Source organism: Homarus americanus, unplaced genomic scaffold (assembly GCF_018991925.1).
Source record: "Homarus americanus isolate GMGI-L3 unplaced genomic scaffold, GMGI_Hamer_2.0 scaffold29188, whole genome shotgun sequence".
NCBI lineage: Eukaryota > Metazoa > Arthropoda > Malacostraca > Decapoda > Nephropidae > Homarus > Homarus americanus.
This window is the reverse complement of record NW_024728626.1, coordinates 417,650-436,389: the sequence shown is the minus strand read 5'-3', so window position 1 is coordinate 436,389 and position 18,740 is coordinate 417,650. Positions and strand designations below refer to the sequence as shown.

General features: G+C 45.4%; 1 protein-coding gene across 5 annotated transcripts in view; it reads right to left on the bottom strand.

The window, feature by feature from the left end:
• LOC121866156 (protein enabled-like) overlaps positions 1-18,282 on the bottom strand; it is a 38,464-nt gene extending 20,182 nt beyond the window's left edge. For 2 of the 5 annotated variants that reach the window (XM_042365755.1, XM_042365758.1), the window contains exon 1: positions 18,147-18,281. In XM_042365755.1, the coding sequence (XP_042221689.1) occupies positions 18,147-18,202 (56 nt within the window). In that variant the 5' untranslated portion in view covers positions 18,203-18,281. Of the gene's footprint in view, positions 1-18,146 lie in introns of all 5 variants that reach the window. The other 3 variants (XM_042365756.1, XM_042365759.1, XM_042365757.1) reach the window with 2 other exon arrangements.
• Positions 18,283-18,740: the final 458 nt, after the last annotated feature.

The window sequence follows — 18,740 nt, the reverse complement described above, 5'->3', positions numbered from 1 at the left end:
CTCATTACCCCCCCACCCCCGTACAGACAAGTCAGGCTCAGGTAGGTAAAGGAGGTAAGTGAGGGGGGGGTCGGCGGACAGTGACCTGAGATGAGGGAGTTATCCTGCGCGGGACCACCACACGCCGCGCCGCCGCCAGGGTCACTGAACCTGGCTCCACCAAGTCAGAGGGGTCCTATAGATTACCTGTAGTTTACCTGGAGAAGAATACAGGTCCCCTACCGTGACTAAATTCCCCTAGTGACTGTGGTTAATTTAGTTGTTACTGTCATTGACCCCCAAGTCACTTCACACGTAGATAAATATACATATATGCATACAGATACACAGGTACATCCAATCATATACATACACAGGTGCACCCAATTCTATACATACACAGGCACATCCAATCGTATAGCTGCATACACAAGCACACTCAATGAAATACACAAAGACACATACACCCAGCGCGCGCGCACACACACACACAAATCAGCCCCACACTGTTTCCGGGTTGCTCAAGCGCTGGGGACACTGACGAGGTGGGCCAGCAGGGGCTATCAACCACTCCCTCCCACCCAGGTTTTACCCCAATTTTATGCAGGGATATCAGAGTCAGTGGTGATCTAAGTCGACCTCGCCCCCACACCCTCCAAAAAGATCTCACTCGCCCCCCACACCCTCCAAAAAGACCTCACTCGCCCCCACACCCTCCAAAAGACCACTGCCCCACCCTCCAAAGACCTCACTCCCCACCCTCCAAAGACGTCACTCCCCCCCACACCCTCCAAAGAACTGCCCCCCACACCCTCCAAAAGACGTCACTCCCCCACACCTCCGAAAAGACCTCACCGCCCCCACACCCTCCAAAGACCTCACTGCCCCCACACCCTCCAAAAATACCTCACTCGCCCCTACACCCTCCAAAAAGACCTCACTCGCCCCTACACCCTCCAAAAAGACTTCACTCGCCCCTACACCCTCCAAAAAAGACCTCACTCGCCCCCCACACCCTCCAAAAAGACCCCTACAACTCCCGGATGAATAGCTGAGACTAGGAGGTGTGCATGGGAGTGAGGAAGGGAGGGAAGGGCTTAAGGCAGAAGTATGAGGGTAGAGAGGAGAAGCCTTCATCAACAGAGGAATGTTACAGGTTAATGAGTGATCACCTATTGACGTTAATTAACAAGTACAGGTATTACAGGTGTGGTGACAGGAGCCTTAAGGTGTTTGTTTGTTTGTTTTAATTCAATATCGAATTTTTTTCCTAACCTAACCTAATCTCAGATACTAGATGAACTGAAACAAGAAGAGAAAAGTGGATAAGGAGGAAGAGAAGAGTGGATGAGAGGGAAAGAAGGAGGAAGAGGAGGGTAAGAGAACTGACACCAAGTGGAAATAAGACCATTATGGAACGGAAGGTGGAAAGGATTAGGTGAGAAGAGTGCCAATGGGAGGGGAAGGAAGGTTAAAGAGAGGTAAGGCAAGGGAGGAGAGGAGGCAGGGAGGGAGGTGGGAGGCAAGGGAGGGGAGAGTGGGAGAGACAAGGGGGTGGAGACAAGGGAGGGAGTGGGAGACAGGAGGAGTGGGAGAGACAGGGAGGGGGTGGGAGAGACAAGGGAGAGTGGGAGAAGCAAGGGAGGAGAGTGGGAGAAACAAGGGAGGAGGGGGAGAGTGGGAGAGACAAGGGAGGGGGAGTGGGAGACAAGGGAGGTGGGAGAGACAAGGGAGAGTGGGAGAGACAAGGGAGGAGATGGGAGGGTCTGGGGCGTTGTCGATTTCCTCTCCCAAGACCCCCCTCCGGCATCGACCAACCCCCCTCCCTCTCACACACTCTCCCACGCACTTGCTCTCACACACCCACTGCCCCTCACACTCACACATAAACTCTCCCCCGGGAATGTGAGAAAGAGACTGTGTGCCTGCTCTCTCTCTCTCTCTCTCTCTCTCTCTCTCTCTCTCTCTCTCTCTCTCATAAATACATCAACCAATAAACCAATAAGACAATATATAAGTAAATAAATATCCAGATACAATAACAATCAAATAAAAATAATTCAGTAACGACAAACTAACGAATAAAATAACAAATAAAATTGATCAATAAATAAGTCAATAAAAATACCCAATAAATAAGAAAATAAACAAAATAAACAGCGTAAATAAAATATAAAAATAAATAAAATATATAAAAATAATTAACTATATAAAAATAACTCAATAATATAAATACCAGAAAAAATAATATTCCAAACTTGGGTCGACTATTGACGCTGAGGACTAGCGAGCTCAGGTGACCCAGAATAAGGTGAAGTGGTGTGTAGGGCGGCCACCACACACCTATAATGACCTGGATCGTGACCCCTTAACTAGTGCCGAGTGAACGTGTGTAGTTTATTTCCTCTAACAGCTAACTAATATTGTCTCACTGTAATTATGATGTCATTATATGTCATTAGTTAGGTTAAGGACTATTAGGTTCGGTACACAGAACTTGATACACCGTGACAAGTCCTGGAGGTTGGAGGGCCTTTCTGGAGGGTGGAGGGCCTTAACTTTCAACACATATACACTAACTTTACCCTCTGGTCTCTCACCCTAAACTCAACTACTGGAAGCTATATGACCTGACCTAACCTAATTTCATGATACGGAGACTCCTACCAGTAGATACATCGACCTTTGGCTCTGTCAGTAAACATTGCTTCTGACGCACGACCATGGCTCATGACACAAACACTAGTGACGCTACACAAACATACGATTCTCATCAAATTATTCTACGAGGTTCAATAGTCATGGACGAGGCACAGCTGTAGGACGAACACACACACGGACGAACACACACACACGGGCGAGAACACAATGACAATCCAATATAGTCCGGGATAAAGATATTGCCGAAGACATACTAAGATCCTGACAGACTGGAAACACCATGTGACACAATAAGGTAAAACTCGACAACATGATGATGAATATCCTTTTAGGTATAAACTTCCCGAATCTAACCTAGAAGTTTGTGAAGGTAAACGTTTACAACACGCAAAATGACGCGCCATCCTCACTACTTTAACCTTTGACACACACACACACACGAGGGTACAGGACCTTAGCTTCAGCAGTGAGGATCACCTTAGCCAGCCAGCCGCCACCACACTTACCTGGAAAACAAAACAAAACACATTAGTAACACGTTTACCACCTGGAGTGTGAACTTTTAACTCTAAACTTAGGTGGTTCAAGAAGAAAAACTTAACAACCACCACAACACACTTACACTTAACAGCCCCCTCAACACACTTCACACTTCCTGTTAGGGTTCCACCTCCCCCACATCAAGGTCAATGATCATGCAAATTTAACCCATTTAACCTCTCGCATTATTCCCAAAGTGATTCAGGTCAACCTTCATTAACATATCTTGCAGAGTTCACCAGCTCCCGGCACTATAACATACACAGTGAGTTTGTTTACAGTGTTATAGGTTTATAGCTCGTCTTGTTACTTCCAGGCGAGAGTTGCATCCGGGGAGCTCCAGGCGTCACGGTCGAATTACGTCCACCTGGTGTTGACCTGGCGACTCCCGCGGCCCGGTCCCCCCCCCTCCCCGGTCACCTCCCCCTCCCGGCTCTTTCACCCCTCCCCTCCTCGGCCTGGTTACTCCTCCAGCTCCCAGGTGACAACAAATACCACAGGACGCTGACGATTAAAACACCTGTGAGAGATTCCTAATTACATTTACCTATCGTATCAGGTCATCGTTTCCCACACTTCTCTACACCTGTATCCAAGGAAATAGATCATTAAATACCACCTTTTTATCGTAATTTTAATTAGTAGAAAAGTAAGTCTGGTAAATTGTGACAAATTAAACGGTCCACACAACTACCTCTTGGCCACCACCTCACAATAACTGACCCGACGAGTAAAATACACAAGACAATGGCGCCTTTACACACGGTTGCCTGTAAAGGAAGGTGGAACAATTTAATTTAACTGTCACCATTGTTAGATCCAAGATAATGTCACACTGAATAAGCATTATACATAGCCAAATGTTAGTCATCTTCTTCCTCTTAACTCTATCTTCTACTTCTCTTATATAATTCTAATACTTCTTCATCGTTTAATTCCTCTATTAATTCAGATTTAGGTATATCTCGTGGCCTATTTTCTTTGACTTATTTTCTAAAGGTATTTCATCAGCAGTAACGAGTAGAGTTATTAATACTCGAGACTTAGACTTACCGCCCCACGAGGTTAATTACCTAAAATACATAATTGACCTCAAATTAATCAGAAGAAAACGTCTAAATCAACGTGTTTTATGGAGTGAATTAAGTGCTGCTGCCCCCTTGGCTCATAAAGATTAAACTGACGTACTAACTAAAGATAATTAATCCTCGTAAATAAAACACAATATACTAACATTTAATTACACAACCAAACAGACGCTTTCCTAGGTCAACAAACTCGACCTCCGGGATTGTCCAAACTGCAACTTATGGCCGCTGGATGCCTCCGTTCTCTCCAATATTTCACAACATTTCCTCAACTTTTGGTCAAATTTGGTAGATAAATTCCTTTACCTTAGGCAGTACGAGGATGTTTTGTTTACACCTGTTGGCTGTCCCACGGCTCCTTCCTAACCAACCCTCACCTTACCTAACTGTATCATGAAACATTAATTAATTTTCTTCATATATTAACCAACTTTCTATTAATTAATCTATTTTTCTCATTTATCTACTTTTTGTTTATTAATTCATATATGTCATTTTTACTGATTCATTTTATGTGTATCTTGTAATTCAATAAAAATCATATAAACAATACATTTTAATTATTCTTTATTTACTCTTTTTCCTCTATGTATCTATTTTTACCAATAAACAGTAATTACTCTTTAACGACACATTTCCGTTGTGTTCAGTGACCGTGAGTCTCACATCCGTCCACAGTGAGATTCTGACAACTTTCCTCCCGATGGTGTGAGAGCATTGAACTGGCTCACTAACCTGACCTAACCCTAACCTAACCTAACCTTGTAGAGATGGTATTAAATTGTTAGTCCAGTATTTTACAACCAAGAGTCGAGATCCACTTCTATGACCAAATCCACCTCGAGCGGCAGAAGCGGTATATGACGTAAACAGGTTATGTGGCCTTTCCGGCTCTTTAGCTAAAATAAATTGAAGGCTTGAACCGATAATGGAAATTTACGGCGTAGTTCTTGACTTGAGAAAGTTTACGAAGAATCCGGTGTGTGGGACTTAGCTCCATCACACAGGGGCCAGAAATATACCGAGGGTCGCCTGCCCTGGGTGTAAACAAGGGAGGAGAGGAGGAAGGATAAGTGCCACACACACACACACACACACACACACACACACACACACACACACACACGGACATCTAATTCTAATATAAACACAAAACTCTCATCACCAGCGGCAAGTAAGTAGAGAAAAATAACTCAAAATAAATAACTACAGACATTACCTGGGTAAATATTACACCTGTGAACACCTAGGCACTTACAGGTAGGACGGAGTGGCGTGGATATTAACTTAATTACTGAGCCTTAATAATTATGGTAACGAGGGGTGTGGCCCACCTCCTGCTGCTAGTATGATGGTATAACACACACACACACACACACACACACACACACACACAGCTGGTCTTCCTAAACTGTTTCCCGACAACCTCAGTTTTTCTCAGGTCTCACACACACACACACACACACACACACACACACACATCAATTATTTTACCCTTTTGGTAAACCTTTTTGTTACTTTTTTCATTTTCCTCTTCCGCCTCTTTTATTTTCTTGGTTTATATTTCGTCTGGCTCCTTTGTTTTATTTTCGTCCTCTCTTGGTATAAATTATTAGATCATTGTTTCGTTTTACCTCCGTATTTATCTTTTTTCTTTATATTTCTTTTCATTTTTCTTTTTCTTTTATAATTTCGAGCCGATTTTATAACTTTTCGATCATTATTTATCTTTTTTCCCCCAACCACTATTTTCTTTTTTCTATCTCTTGTTTTCCTCCTACCACTATTTCTAGGTTTGTTCTGTTGTGCTCCACGTGTTTGGTTCACTCGTCGCCACTCTGTGTTTTTCACCCTTGTTATGAACCTTGACGCGGGTATTTTTAAAGGCTCGGTCCCTCCCTTAGTGAAGCTGTAAACACCCATGTGACCCACACTCCTACTTTTGTGCTATGATAGATGGACGGATTTACAGAGTCAAAGGTTAAGAACACGGATTTACAGTCTCCTAGGTTAAAATTGCGATACAATAACGGATTTACAGAGACTCCAAGGTTAAATTGCGATAGAAGGACGGATTTACTAAACACATTTTTTCATTCTCAGTAAAAGGAAAAAAAATCAACGGAGGAACCTTTTAAGAAATCCTCACCCTGACGTGGCTGCTGTACCATCTGGGCAGCTCACCCGTTACGGTTGGGTGAAGAAACAAAACCAAAAAATAAATAAATAACTAACAATACAAAACAATGACAATAAATAACAATAACAATAATAAATAATAACAATAAATAGCCGTAACAATACTAAATAACAATATAATTAATAATAATAATAAAAACCTAAATAAATTAATACAATAATTAAAATAAAAAAAATAAAAATTATAAATCTCCAGAAACTTGAAACCTTCTGACCTTGATCTTGACCTTCCCTCACCCCCCTCATACCCCCTCTCCTCGCCTCCCATCACCCAACTAAAACCCCTCACTCTCACCCCCACCCCTCCACACCACCTCACGCGAGAATGTCTTCAAGAGAGGCGAGTCGGTCACACACACACACACACACACACACACACACACACACACACACACACAAACAGTGAAACATGTAGCGAGAGTTCCTAGAGTGTATCATGTTGGCCGAGGTGACCCTAACGGTGCCTTGGCCCTGCCTGTCTCGTGCAGCATCAACGGTGGGGCCCAACCTAACCTAACCAGGCTTAAACTAACCTAACCAGAGTACATTTTGCTACGGTAGAGTTTAGTTGGGATTAAGATGGTCATATTTTGATAGCAGTGTTTACGTGATTGAGTGAGTGTGTGTTGTTGTTGAAGGAACAGAAAGAGAGAGAAGAGGAGGGAGGAAGGAGGAAGGAGGGAGGGAGGAGGAAGGAGGAGAGGGATGGGGATTTTTCTATGACCTTTACGCCCTTACATCTATGACTGGGGGCGGGGGTGGAGGTAAGGCTTCTACCTGTCTCTCTTCTCTAGTAAACACTGCATATTCTCCTCGTGACCATCAAATAATTTAACATAAATATCTATAGTATTTTTGTTTACACTTGCGGAGATCTTAAAGTTTCAGGATTTAATCATGTATTATCATGTTCACTACTCAGGATCTATTCTCCCCACCCCACCCCCCACCCACCCCACCCACCCGCCCGTCCTAAGTAAAGTCACCGCCTCTCGCACTTAAAGATCTAATGTGACAGTTTCGATGATGAAGCCCCCCCCACCCACCCCCGATGAGTCTGAGTCCTAGAGAATCAATGCAACCAGCTGACGTTCTTTTCAACCCCCCCCCCACCATCCTGTGCTCTCAACAGTATCATCACTGGTCTCACCCCTTCTGTTTCCTCTGCTTCTTACAAATCAACACAAGGCAGAACTAAACAACCGAGCCCCTGATACCGGAGCCCCATACTGAACCTTCCGAAACCAGAGCCTCTTAACCGAACCTCTCGCGGAAACAAACGTAATTAAACCCTATATTTTCTGCTGCGTCATCGTACCCTAATTACTTAGTTGGGGTTATTAGGTTCTGGGAGGGGAGGGAAGGGGGAGGGAAGAGGGACCGTACACTTCCTTTCTCGGTGCGACAGCTGCTTTCTTGTGCTCCCTCAAGGTCACCCCCCCCCCAAGCTCAATGATCCATAACAATTACCTTCTCGGTCACGCTGACGACTGAATGAATCATGTACTTCGGTTCTATCGTGACTAATTCTTCTCCGCGTGATACTGGCAGCTGGAATACCTTAAGCCCAATCATATCAGATCGCTACAGGTACAGATACGTGTAAATTACAGGTGCAGATGTGTGGAATAAATTACAGGTGCAGATATGAGGTGTACAGCACAGGTAGACCCCAGCAATAGCCACATGGAGTACCACTGTGAGTTAATGGCCGGGAGGAAACATTGACTGTTATCCGGCTATAGATTTCTGATAGCCTCGACAGATATCACCTTTATAGCTAGTTTTGGAGCAGTGGGTAAATAACAGTACGATATATAGTGTAGGTGGGAGCTGATGCCAGAGAAGAAGAGGAGGAGGAGGGAAGGACGAGGAGGAAGAGGGGAAGAGAAGGAGGAGGGTGGTACTCAGGAGGAAGGTTGACTTAAGACTTTGAGATCAGTTATAGTTAAATAAGGGTAAGACTCACCCCATCTCACCAATGTGCTCGGAGATTAAATATTTACAGTCTTACTTTACCAGTTTGTTCGAAGATAAAAAGAATTGACTACCTCAAGCCTGAAGACCCACCCTCCCCACCTCTCTCTCCACGATTCCCGGGCCATGAGTGAGGGCCATCAGTACCCTTATCATCACATGGCCTTTAGGAGAGTTTACCAGCTGTCTTAAGTCGTGCAGCTGAGTACCTTGGCCTACTGTGTGAAGTCTGTCGTGTTTAAATTTTACCATTATTTCCCAATCAATAAACATGTAAATATTCAACCTCTGGCTTAAGGATTCTCTGGTATTTTGTTTTCTTTGTACTGAGTAATTATTAAACGAAATTCCAAAGTAACTCTACCTGATAACCGCCTTTCTTCGCCCTAATATGACACTGTGTTGACGGCGTATGTCAGCCATCATCACCACCTTGTTTACCTCACAATTGCCTGACCAGAAAACTCTAACATGAAATCCTCCATCAACAGGAGTCACGCTCACGACCATTACGGAGAGACACGAACACCAGCTGACGAAAATAGCGACCGTCGCCAGCTACACTCAACACCCCTGGATCAGAGCCGAAAATAAAACCGCCTTAAATAACAGGTCCGGGAATAATACAGTACCTGGCGTAAATAACCCAGCCCAGGAAGGTCTCGGACCGAGCGTGGTGAATAAGGCCTCGCCAGGCAGACTGGATCTAGGGGGCCTGCCACCACTCATGTTGCTCCAGGGTGTAATAGACCAGTAGCAGGTGGCCCAGTATCAAGGTGGTCACCATCACAACACTGGAGTCACCAGCCAACCAGTCGGTCTTGTGGGCCGCCCGCCGCTGCCCCGCCCAGACGCACCACGTGGCTCTCGCTCCTCTTCCGCCCGCCCGCCCGCCCGCCATTACTTCTCACACCCTCACTACCTCCGCCACCACTACCACTGAACCATACAACTCGCAGCAACATCAGCACTATCACCACCAGTGGTAGTAGCAGCAGGACGTAGTACCAACACCATAACAAGCAACATTGTTACACCACCGTTGTTACATTAACATCATAGCCATCAATACCGCCACTACTGTCACCATCGTTATCACCATCACCACCACCTCAGCAGCAGCACGGCACAGACACCATCACTACCAGCGCCGCCTTAAGCATCAGCTGGGGCAGAGACAGCGCGGTGTTGCAAGGTCAAGGTCACGGCCCTGACCTTGTCCGCCTCCACCAACAAATTCACCTCATGTGCTCTGTCTGGCGGAGTGACTCGTCTTATCTAACACCACCACACAACACCACACTACACCACAACAAACCACGCCACACCACATCCCTTGCCTGCAGTTGGAACCTTTCATTCATCGCTACCAACAACAATCATCACAGTACAACAGAATTAAAATACAAAGAGTTGAGAAATTTTCTACTACTACTACTACTACTACTACTTCTACTACTACTACTACTACTACTACTACTACTACTACTACTACAGACTTGCTCCTATTCCTTCAGGAGTTGGCAGAGTCGTAATGATACACCCCCTCAAGAGGTTGTTCACCTCACTCCTCGCGTTACTGGAAAAGTTTTGTGAGTGTCAAGTTGGTACTACTGGTGGAGGCTGTGGCGGGGAGTAAGATGGGCTGGTGCTTCGGGACAGGTAAACATAGACAGGTAAATATAGGGACAGATAAATATAGACCGGTAAACATCGACAGGTAAATATAGGGACAGGTAAATATAGACCGGTAAACATCGACAGGTAAATATACTGTAGACAGGTAAACATGGACAGGTAAACAGAGACAGAGGAAGCAAGAGGCAGGTGACAGGCCACGAGTCAACGCTCATGGTAATCCACAACAGCTGGCCAGAGACTAAAACACCAATATGACGATACATACCTTTATAAGTGCCAGGAGGAGGAGTAGTAGTGGTAGTGTTAGTACCTGTAGCAGTAATGGTAGTAGTGGTGGTAGTAGTAGTAGTAGTGGTAGTAGTGGTGGTAGTAGTAGTGGTGGTAGTAGTAGTAGTGATAGTAGTGGTGGTAGCAGTAAGTGAGTCAGTAATGAGTAAGGGCGGAGTTACAAGGGAGGAGGTGGGCGTGTCTGGGAACTCTGGTCACCTGTGCATGACAGCGTGAAGTACACCCACCCTCCCACCCACCCACACCCACCTGTAATCCTCACAATACATCCTGACCTCCCATCCTCTCATTAAAATCATTATCCTTCCAATTCACCATCACCATCAAACCCCTCTACCTACACCATCATCACATCTCTCCCTTACCTACACAATCATCACCTTTTCTTTCCTCACTTTGTCATCATCATCACCATCATCATCATTCCCTACTACCATCATCTACCACCCCAATCAAACCATCTACCACACTACCAGCAGAGGCCTAAGAAGAGATACCTCAACCAGGTGGCGTTAGTGGTCTCCAACAACATGTGTGTGAGTGTGAGGGGCGTGGTGGTGGAGTGTGAGGGGCGTGGTGGTGGAGTGTGAGGGGCGTGGTGGTGGTGTGTGAGGGGCGTGGTGGTGGAGTGCGAGGGGCGTGGTGGTGGAGTGTGAGGGGCGTGGTGGTGTGTGAGTGTGTCAACGTATACACGAGGGGGCGAGGGTGCGTGTGTGCGTGATCGATCCCGGCACCCGGCGACCACGCCCCCACGCCCTCCCACCCGCGCCTCCATGTACGTACACGTGTGTACACGCACACCTCCAGTTGCCGGGGAAACTTAACCCTAGGGGGGGAATTACACCTTAGCTAGCCCCCAACCCTTGTGTGTGTGTGTGTGTGTGTGTGCACCAACGAGAGGGTCAAACTGCCTTCTGGTGGGTCACTCCTCTTCTCTCCAATTCCTCATTCATCTTCCTCCGTCCTTTCTCCATCTCTCCCTCTCCCCTTCCCTCCCTATATTTTTTTCTTCTTATTCCTTTCTATTCTTTATCCTCACTTGTGCACGAGGTGTAGTGTGGGGGAGAGAGGGTTGCTGGGGTACCGTGGGTGGGGTGTAGTGATGGAGGGTGTTGGGGCGGCGTGGGTGGGTGGGGTGTAGTGAGGGGAGGGTAAGCAAGGATGTGGGTGGGGTGTGGTGTAGTGAGGGAGGGTGATGTGTAGTGGGGTGGGTGGGGTGTAGGGATGGAGGTGTTGGGGCGGCGTGGTGGGTGGGGTGTGAGGGGAGGGTGTAGGGGGGAGGTGGGTGGGTGTAGTGAGGGAGGGTGTTGGGGCGGTGGGGTGGGTGGGGTACGGAGTGGGTGGGTGGGGTGTTGGGGGCGACGTGGGTGGGTGGAGGTAGTAAGGAGGCTTTGGGGCAGCGGGTGGGTGGGTGGAGGTGTAGGGATTTATGGCCGGGGAAGGGGGGCGTGGTGTCACCTGAGCACAGTAAAGCTTGACACCTGTCACGACTGTGTCTGGGTGAGGAAGGGAGGAGGAGGTAGTGGAGTGGTGGAGGGATGTAGAGTAGAGTGGATGGGGGACAAAATTTAAGTCGGAGGGAACAAAAGACCAGGTGGAGGGGGTGTGGGAACTCAACACTGGGTCAGGCAGGTGCGACTCACTAAATATTAAAGCGTTCAGTAGTTTATTTTACCACCTGTGTTGATCAATAACAATAAACATTCCATCGTCTAACTTTACGGAATATATTAAATTGTTAAACTCAGTTAGGTGCAGTCTTAAATAACTTCATATACTGTGTTAGGTTAAGAGGTAAGTCATAACATCAACTGCGATATGTGTGTTCCCAAGGCTGAGGGAAAACAGTGCTTAGGATCGATCTCTCATATCGACTCACAACGACTCGCCTCCCACCACAGTGCGCCGCGAGTCACTGTGCTAATCCACTTCTTGACATACATCACAGTCATCTCCCTTATACTGTATATACGGAAACAAAAACAAAATAATTGGTGTTTTAGCCATCCGAGCCTCAGTGTTTTGGTAGCCCTAAGATGTTTATGTTTTCAGGCTGTTTGGTTTATACACAGACCCCCCTCCGAGTCCAAGCTTTTACAAATATCCTCAAAATATATCCACGTCTGTCCTGTCTTGTTTCTCCTTCCACTCAACAAAACACCAGAGGGCCTCGTCTTCACTTCCGGCCCGATCATCTTCAAACTTTGGTCCAATACTCCCCCCAGAGTTTTTGTTTTCACCCGAGGCAGTTAACTCCTCGACCAACAATCCTTACTGCCTGATTTACTTTAAAACTGAGAGAAAATATTTTGATTATACAGAATTAATACAACAAATTGACACTCACATGATTTCCATTTAGACCCCCTTATAATTTTTGGTGGGATGGGGGAAGGGGTGGATAGGGGGAGGGTGAGGGGAGGTGAGGAAGGGGGCAGGGGGAATGTCAGACAATACAGCAAAAAGTCAGTATTTTCTCTACATTGTGACCCAACAAAGACATCTTGTGACAAGTCCTACACACACACCACTAATATATACCTGATATTTATATATATATATTTTTTTACAAGGACGGGGAGACAGTTAAGAAAAAAGTGTCTCATAATTCAGGTATTTCGTTATGTTGTGAACAATGTAGACGTGACTTGGCACACACACACACTCACTGGGATGGATCGCCAAAATTTTTTATTAATTTTATTTTTTATTCATTTTCTTACTTTGTATTAATTTCCTGTTATATCATTAATTTCCTATTTATCACTATCCTGCTATTTATTATCTGCTATTTTATTAATATTCTGCTAGATTGATTTTTTTTTGCTATGTAATCAAATTTCTTCTAATTTTATGGATTTTCTGATATTTTGCTGAGCTTAGCTATTTACTTTGTGGTACCTCAATAATTTTCTTTATTTTCTTGATGTTCTGCTACTTTACTGATTTTCTCCTACCTTTCTAACTTCCTTCTATTGATTTCCTGTAGTTACACGCTGCTAACCATGGCGAAACGAGAGAGAGAGAGAGAGAGAGAGAGAGAGAGATTCACAGGGCAACATGGCTGGAGCTGCTACACCCAGCCCAGGCCAGCTGCTCTCCTCCCTCTCAACACGTGGTTGGCCTTAGTCCAACCTCAAGACTGACTGATGTGGCAGTACGTTAGACGGCTTGGCCTGTCTCTCTGATAATTCACTTCTCTTTCCCTTATATCATTAGTATTACCAACCCCTGCCACCGCCTCCCTCATCCTCAGCCTACAGTACAGTCAGACACAAAAGTTCGCTCCTTGTGGCGAAACTGAGTCACGGGAATGGTTTCATCTCATTAGGGGTCGTTGCTGCTTCATCTTGGGCGGGAGTGAACTTTTGACCCCGACTGTACATGATGAACCCTGAGTTGTGTCCGTGTGTTGTCATGTCTTTCTGGATCTATACCTGTACCTGTGTTGTTGTTTCCAGGTAAATCAACAGCCTCCAATATTCTGGTTTAAGAGTTTCATTGACCAGTGACGCAGTGAGCTTCTATCCAGGGAAGCTTTTCTTACGCTGTGTCACCCGCTCGAGGCGTCTTCACATCACCGCCTCATTACTCCGGTCCGGTGCGCCTCGTCCACTCGTTTATTTAACTCCCGGGCCTCTGGTAATCCGGGATATGTCAGATTAAACGTACCGCACTAACCTATCCTAACCTTATCTTACCTTATATTTAACCTTACACTTTACGTAACCTAACTTTACCTAACCTCACCTTATATCTTACCTAACCTGTGCCCCACCAAAATCGTCCAAACTTCTCTCGGTAGTCCTGGAATGCCTCTCGGTCAGCTCAGCGTTCCACGGCCAAATTCTACATCTATTCGCCGATACTAGTGGCGCGCGCTGCTCCATTACTGTTATTTATAGACAAAGCTGAGTGTTTCTTCTGACTATAAGACTTGGTTTGCCCGAGGCACTCCAGCCCACTGATGGCTCTTGTGATTTAGCCCGAGTGGTTTTCATCACTTGACCTCATGCCCTTGTTAGTGTGTTGTTCGGTTGTGTTGTCGACAGCTCTTTACACCTGAAATTAACACTGTACAACAATGAAAAATATACAAACTAATAATTATAATTTCCATGTCTTTTAAGAGGTGTATACAATGAAGCTGATATCAGTTTTGAGTATTATTTTTTGGGGGTATTTTGGAAGTGAATATAATATACCTGAACCAAAAATGTGTTCAGGTTACTAACGCAATACTCAAGTTGTCTCTGAGCTGTCTGGTCCTCAACTTAACCCAGAGATTTAGTGACACAATTCTCTGAGTGTCCGGTAAACTCTGAAACTTTCAACCATTACCTGAAGTCTCCTGGTGGAATTCAACACAACTTGTTCTGACCTTCATCACCCAAAGTGTTAAAATGCTTGTGTCAATAAGAGCGGTGGTAAGATGGCCAGCGGGTGTAAGGGTGTGTGTGTCCTACCGCGGTGAGACTAACGTGTTACAGGATCACTCACGTCTACTGTGGTGACTGTGATGTGTTATATAAGGCTACAACTACTGTATAATGAATATAATAATTAACCTGACCTATACTGACCTCATACACGTCACAGTGACCTACCTGGCAGACACGACCAGGTATCATTAGTAACCCCGCTGACTCTACTGTACCGGAGTGTGTACCATTACTCACTGATCACTAGTTAACATAAAGGGTTAATATTGTTAAACACCAACGACTACAACACCGGTGTAAGGCATGATCTTCTCTGCATTTACCATGAAAGACTAACAAACCTACAGCGAAAAGCAAAACATACCGGTAGTAATAAAGAGTAAATCATAAGGTTTTCTCTACAAGCAATATAACATGAGCTCCTTTCTGGCTCTGTAGACATCAAAGCGGTATAGTTTCCTCCATACACCCTGAAGTAAAGGCTGTCATACTGCTTTTCTAACACCCTCACATACTATTTCCTTCAAAGTTCCCAAAGTTGGCGGCAGTGCTAGAACAAACACTGCCTTTTGTATACAACTCGAACAAAGATTTAAGTTACAGTGTGGGTATAATGTTGGTATGGGAAGAAAGGTGGATGTGGGTGTGTGACAGAGGCGTGGGAGCGGGTATGAACGGGTGAGGGAGGCGTGGGTGTGGGTACAGATGTGGGTGTGTGACAGAGGCGTGGGAGTGGGTACCAACGGGTGTGGGAGGCGTGGGTACAGATGTGAGAGAGTGGTGTGGGCACGGGAGGGAAGGAGGGTAGGAGGGAGGGAGCAGCAGCGGCAGTATCGACCAGCACCGTGATGAGTCAAGAGCAGCGGCTACCACCGTCTCCTGCTTCACCACTACTACTACCACTATTACCACCACCCACCTACCACTATTACCACCACCCAGCTACCACTATTACCACCACCCCACCTACCACCACCCAGCTACCACTATTACCACCACCCCACCACCACCCAGCTACCACTATTACCACCACCCCACCTACCACCACCCAGCTACCACTATTACCACCACCCCACCTACCACTACTACCAATACCTCCAATACTACAACTATTACCATCGTATTTATCACTACTACCACCACCACCATCCACCAACATCACCACTGCTGCTATTCTACTACTACCATCATCCGTCCAAAAACATCACCTCTACTATCGCTGCTACTACTACTACTTCTACGACAACTACAAGTGACACCAACAAATTCATTCCACAATACTAACACCAACGTCCAATCACTACCACCACCAGTTACAACACTACCACGCCATCATCAATAACCACACAGCCACACCATCACCAATAACCGCACAGCCACACCATCACCAGTAACCACACAGCCACACCATCACCAGTAACCACACAGCCACACCATCATCAATAACCATACAGCCACACTATCATCAATAACCACACAGCCACACCATCATCAATAACCACACAGCCACACCATGACCAGTAACCACACAGCCACACCATGACCAGTAACCACACAACCACCACACCATGACCACTACCATACTATAATTCAACAATACCCCCACAGAACATAACTACCAACATACCACATATCACGACACCACATGACACTAACCATCAGCATCACATAAGCCACATAACCAGTGCCATTATAATTATGTTAGATACATCACCATTATCGTCACCATAAATATGTTCAGGTATCACATTACCAACACCATAGTAACAATCACACACATCATCATCACTACCACCACCACTGTCACCATAAACACAGCATCACTTCGGGTTCTACAAGTTACGTCACTGTCCCAGCTCCCAGGACACTATATATGCACACTGAGGGAACCAATCACAGTTCACCATGAAGCATATAGCCAGGTAAACAACAATGTAACTACCCAATCACATCCCCCCATAAAACCCTAATTACTTCCTCCCACACCACAGCTCTACGCAAGAGCATCCGTCCTTCAATCTGTCATGACATATACTGTAATCAAAAACTATTTTCCCACATTTTCTGTTACACACAAAAACACTACAACCAACTGTGAACAACACATGGAAACACTCGCACTTTTTCAATCTGAATTATTACACACACACACACACACACACACATATATATATATATATATATATATATATATATATATATATATATATATATATATATATATATATATATATATATATATATATATATATATATATATATATATATATATATATATATATATATATATATATATGTATATATATATATATATATATATATATATATATATATATATAAAATAGTTGTTGTTACAATAGTTTCATTGAACAAAGAAGAGAAATGTATCACCACATCACCAACAGAGGTTCACATCAAGTACTGTAGAGGAACAAATATGAAAACTCTGGTTCCTGCTACACTTGGCGCCTTCAAGTTCGTGTGCATCTTTAATATAACGCTGTACACAGTGGTGCTATCTATGTGCACTTAGGTTAATGATTTCACATTTTAAACACTCTGTACACACATGAATTGTTCACATAACTGTACAAAGATTTACATTTTCATATTTCAAACACCACTCAGGAGTGTTCATGTATATGATGTTTATGTTATACCTTTCAAAAACACTGTAGATAACACTCAATAATTGTCCGTGTTTACACTCACTTTCGTTTTCACTGTACACACATTGTAAATGTTCACACAGATTTACGTTTTCACTTTTCAAACAGAACTGTACATGTTCTGTACATTTAAGCTTGGATGAGAAACAGTTGCAGAGAGGACAGCTGAGGCAGCCAGCCCAAGGTGTTATATCCATAGTGAGTAACAAGCGTGATGACCTTCTCAAGATTCAGATTTCAGATTGGCCTTCACAGGAGAACTAGTCGTCAGTAATACAGTATGACGCCCCTGCAAACTGTACACCACTCCTCAATGACAAGCCCCTTGGAGGCTGCGTATCTCACTCGTCTAGAGACTGTACCACTCCCCACTGACACTGTGTACCACGCCCCCTTGACACACTGTACACTACGCCCTTCTGGCACACTGTACACTACGCCCCTCTGGCACAGTGCACACAGCGCCCGCCCCCCCAGGTATACTGTATACCACAGTCCCTAGATAATGTACACCGCGCCCCCCTGGAGACTAAAAGATCATATCCCAAGGCCACGCCCCCTGACAGGCTGTACACCAAGTCCCCCTGGATGACAGTACACCATAAATCACGCCCCCTGGGACACTGTTCGCCACACCACGCTGACGAGGTGGATAACATTACCTGATCACCAGCATGGCCAACAAGCCGGAGCAGGAGCAGTTGTTGGTGAACCACATCTGCCGGTGAGCTGAGCAACCACTGCCTCCCACCGCCGCCGTCAGCTGCCATGTGGGGACTACTGTGCGTGTGTGCGTGTATCCTATGCGTGTGTGTGTGTGTGTGTATGTGTGTGAGACAGTGTGTGTGTGTACGTGTGTGACGCTGGGAGGTGCGCGGGAGGGTGTGTGTATGCGCGGGAGCCACACCCACACCACCACCACCAGGCTCAACACCTCTTCACACACTCACGCCGTCACACACCTCCAACACACAACTTATCTACCTCGTCACCAACCTCTCGCACGTCACCACTCTCAGCCTCAACACACACACACCTTCTGCTGCACGTGTTCCCTCTCTACCAGGTGTTGTAGTGTCCTTAACACCCTGGTAGCGTAGGTGAGTCACTCGTGTACTCCCAAGTGGTATAGTGTCCCAACATCAGGGAAGATGAGGGTAGGCAATCCCAGGTGCCGGCAGATTCCACCAACTAATAGCAGCATTATTACTGTATATTTGCATAAGCTGATTGCACTCAGTATATCTACAGGTATA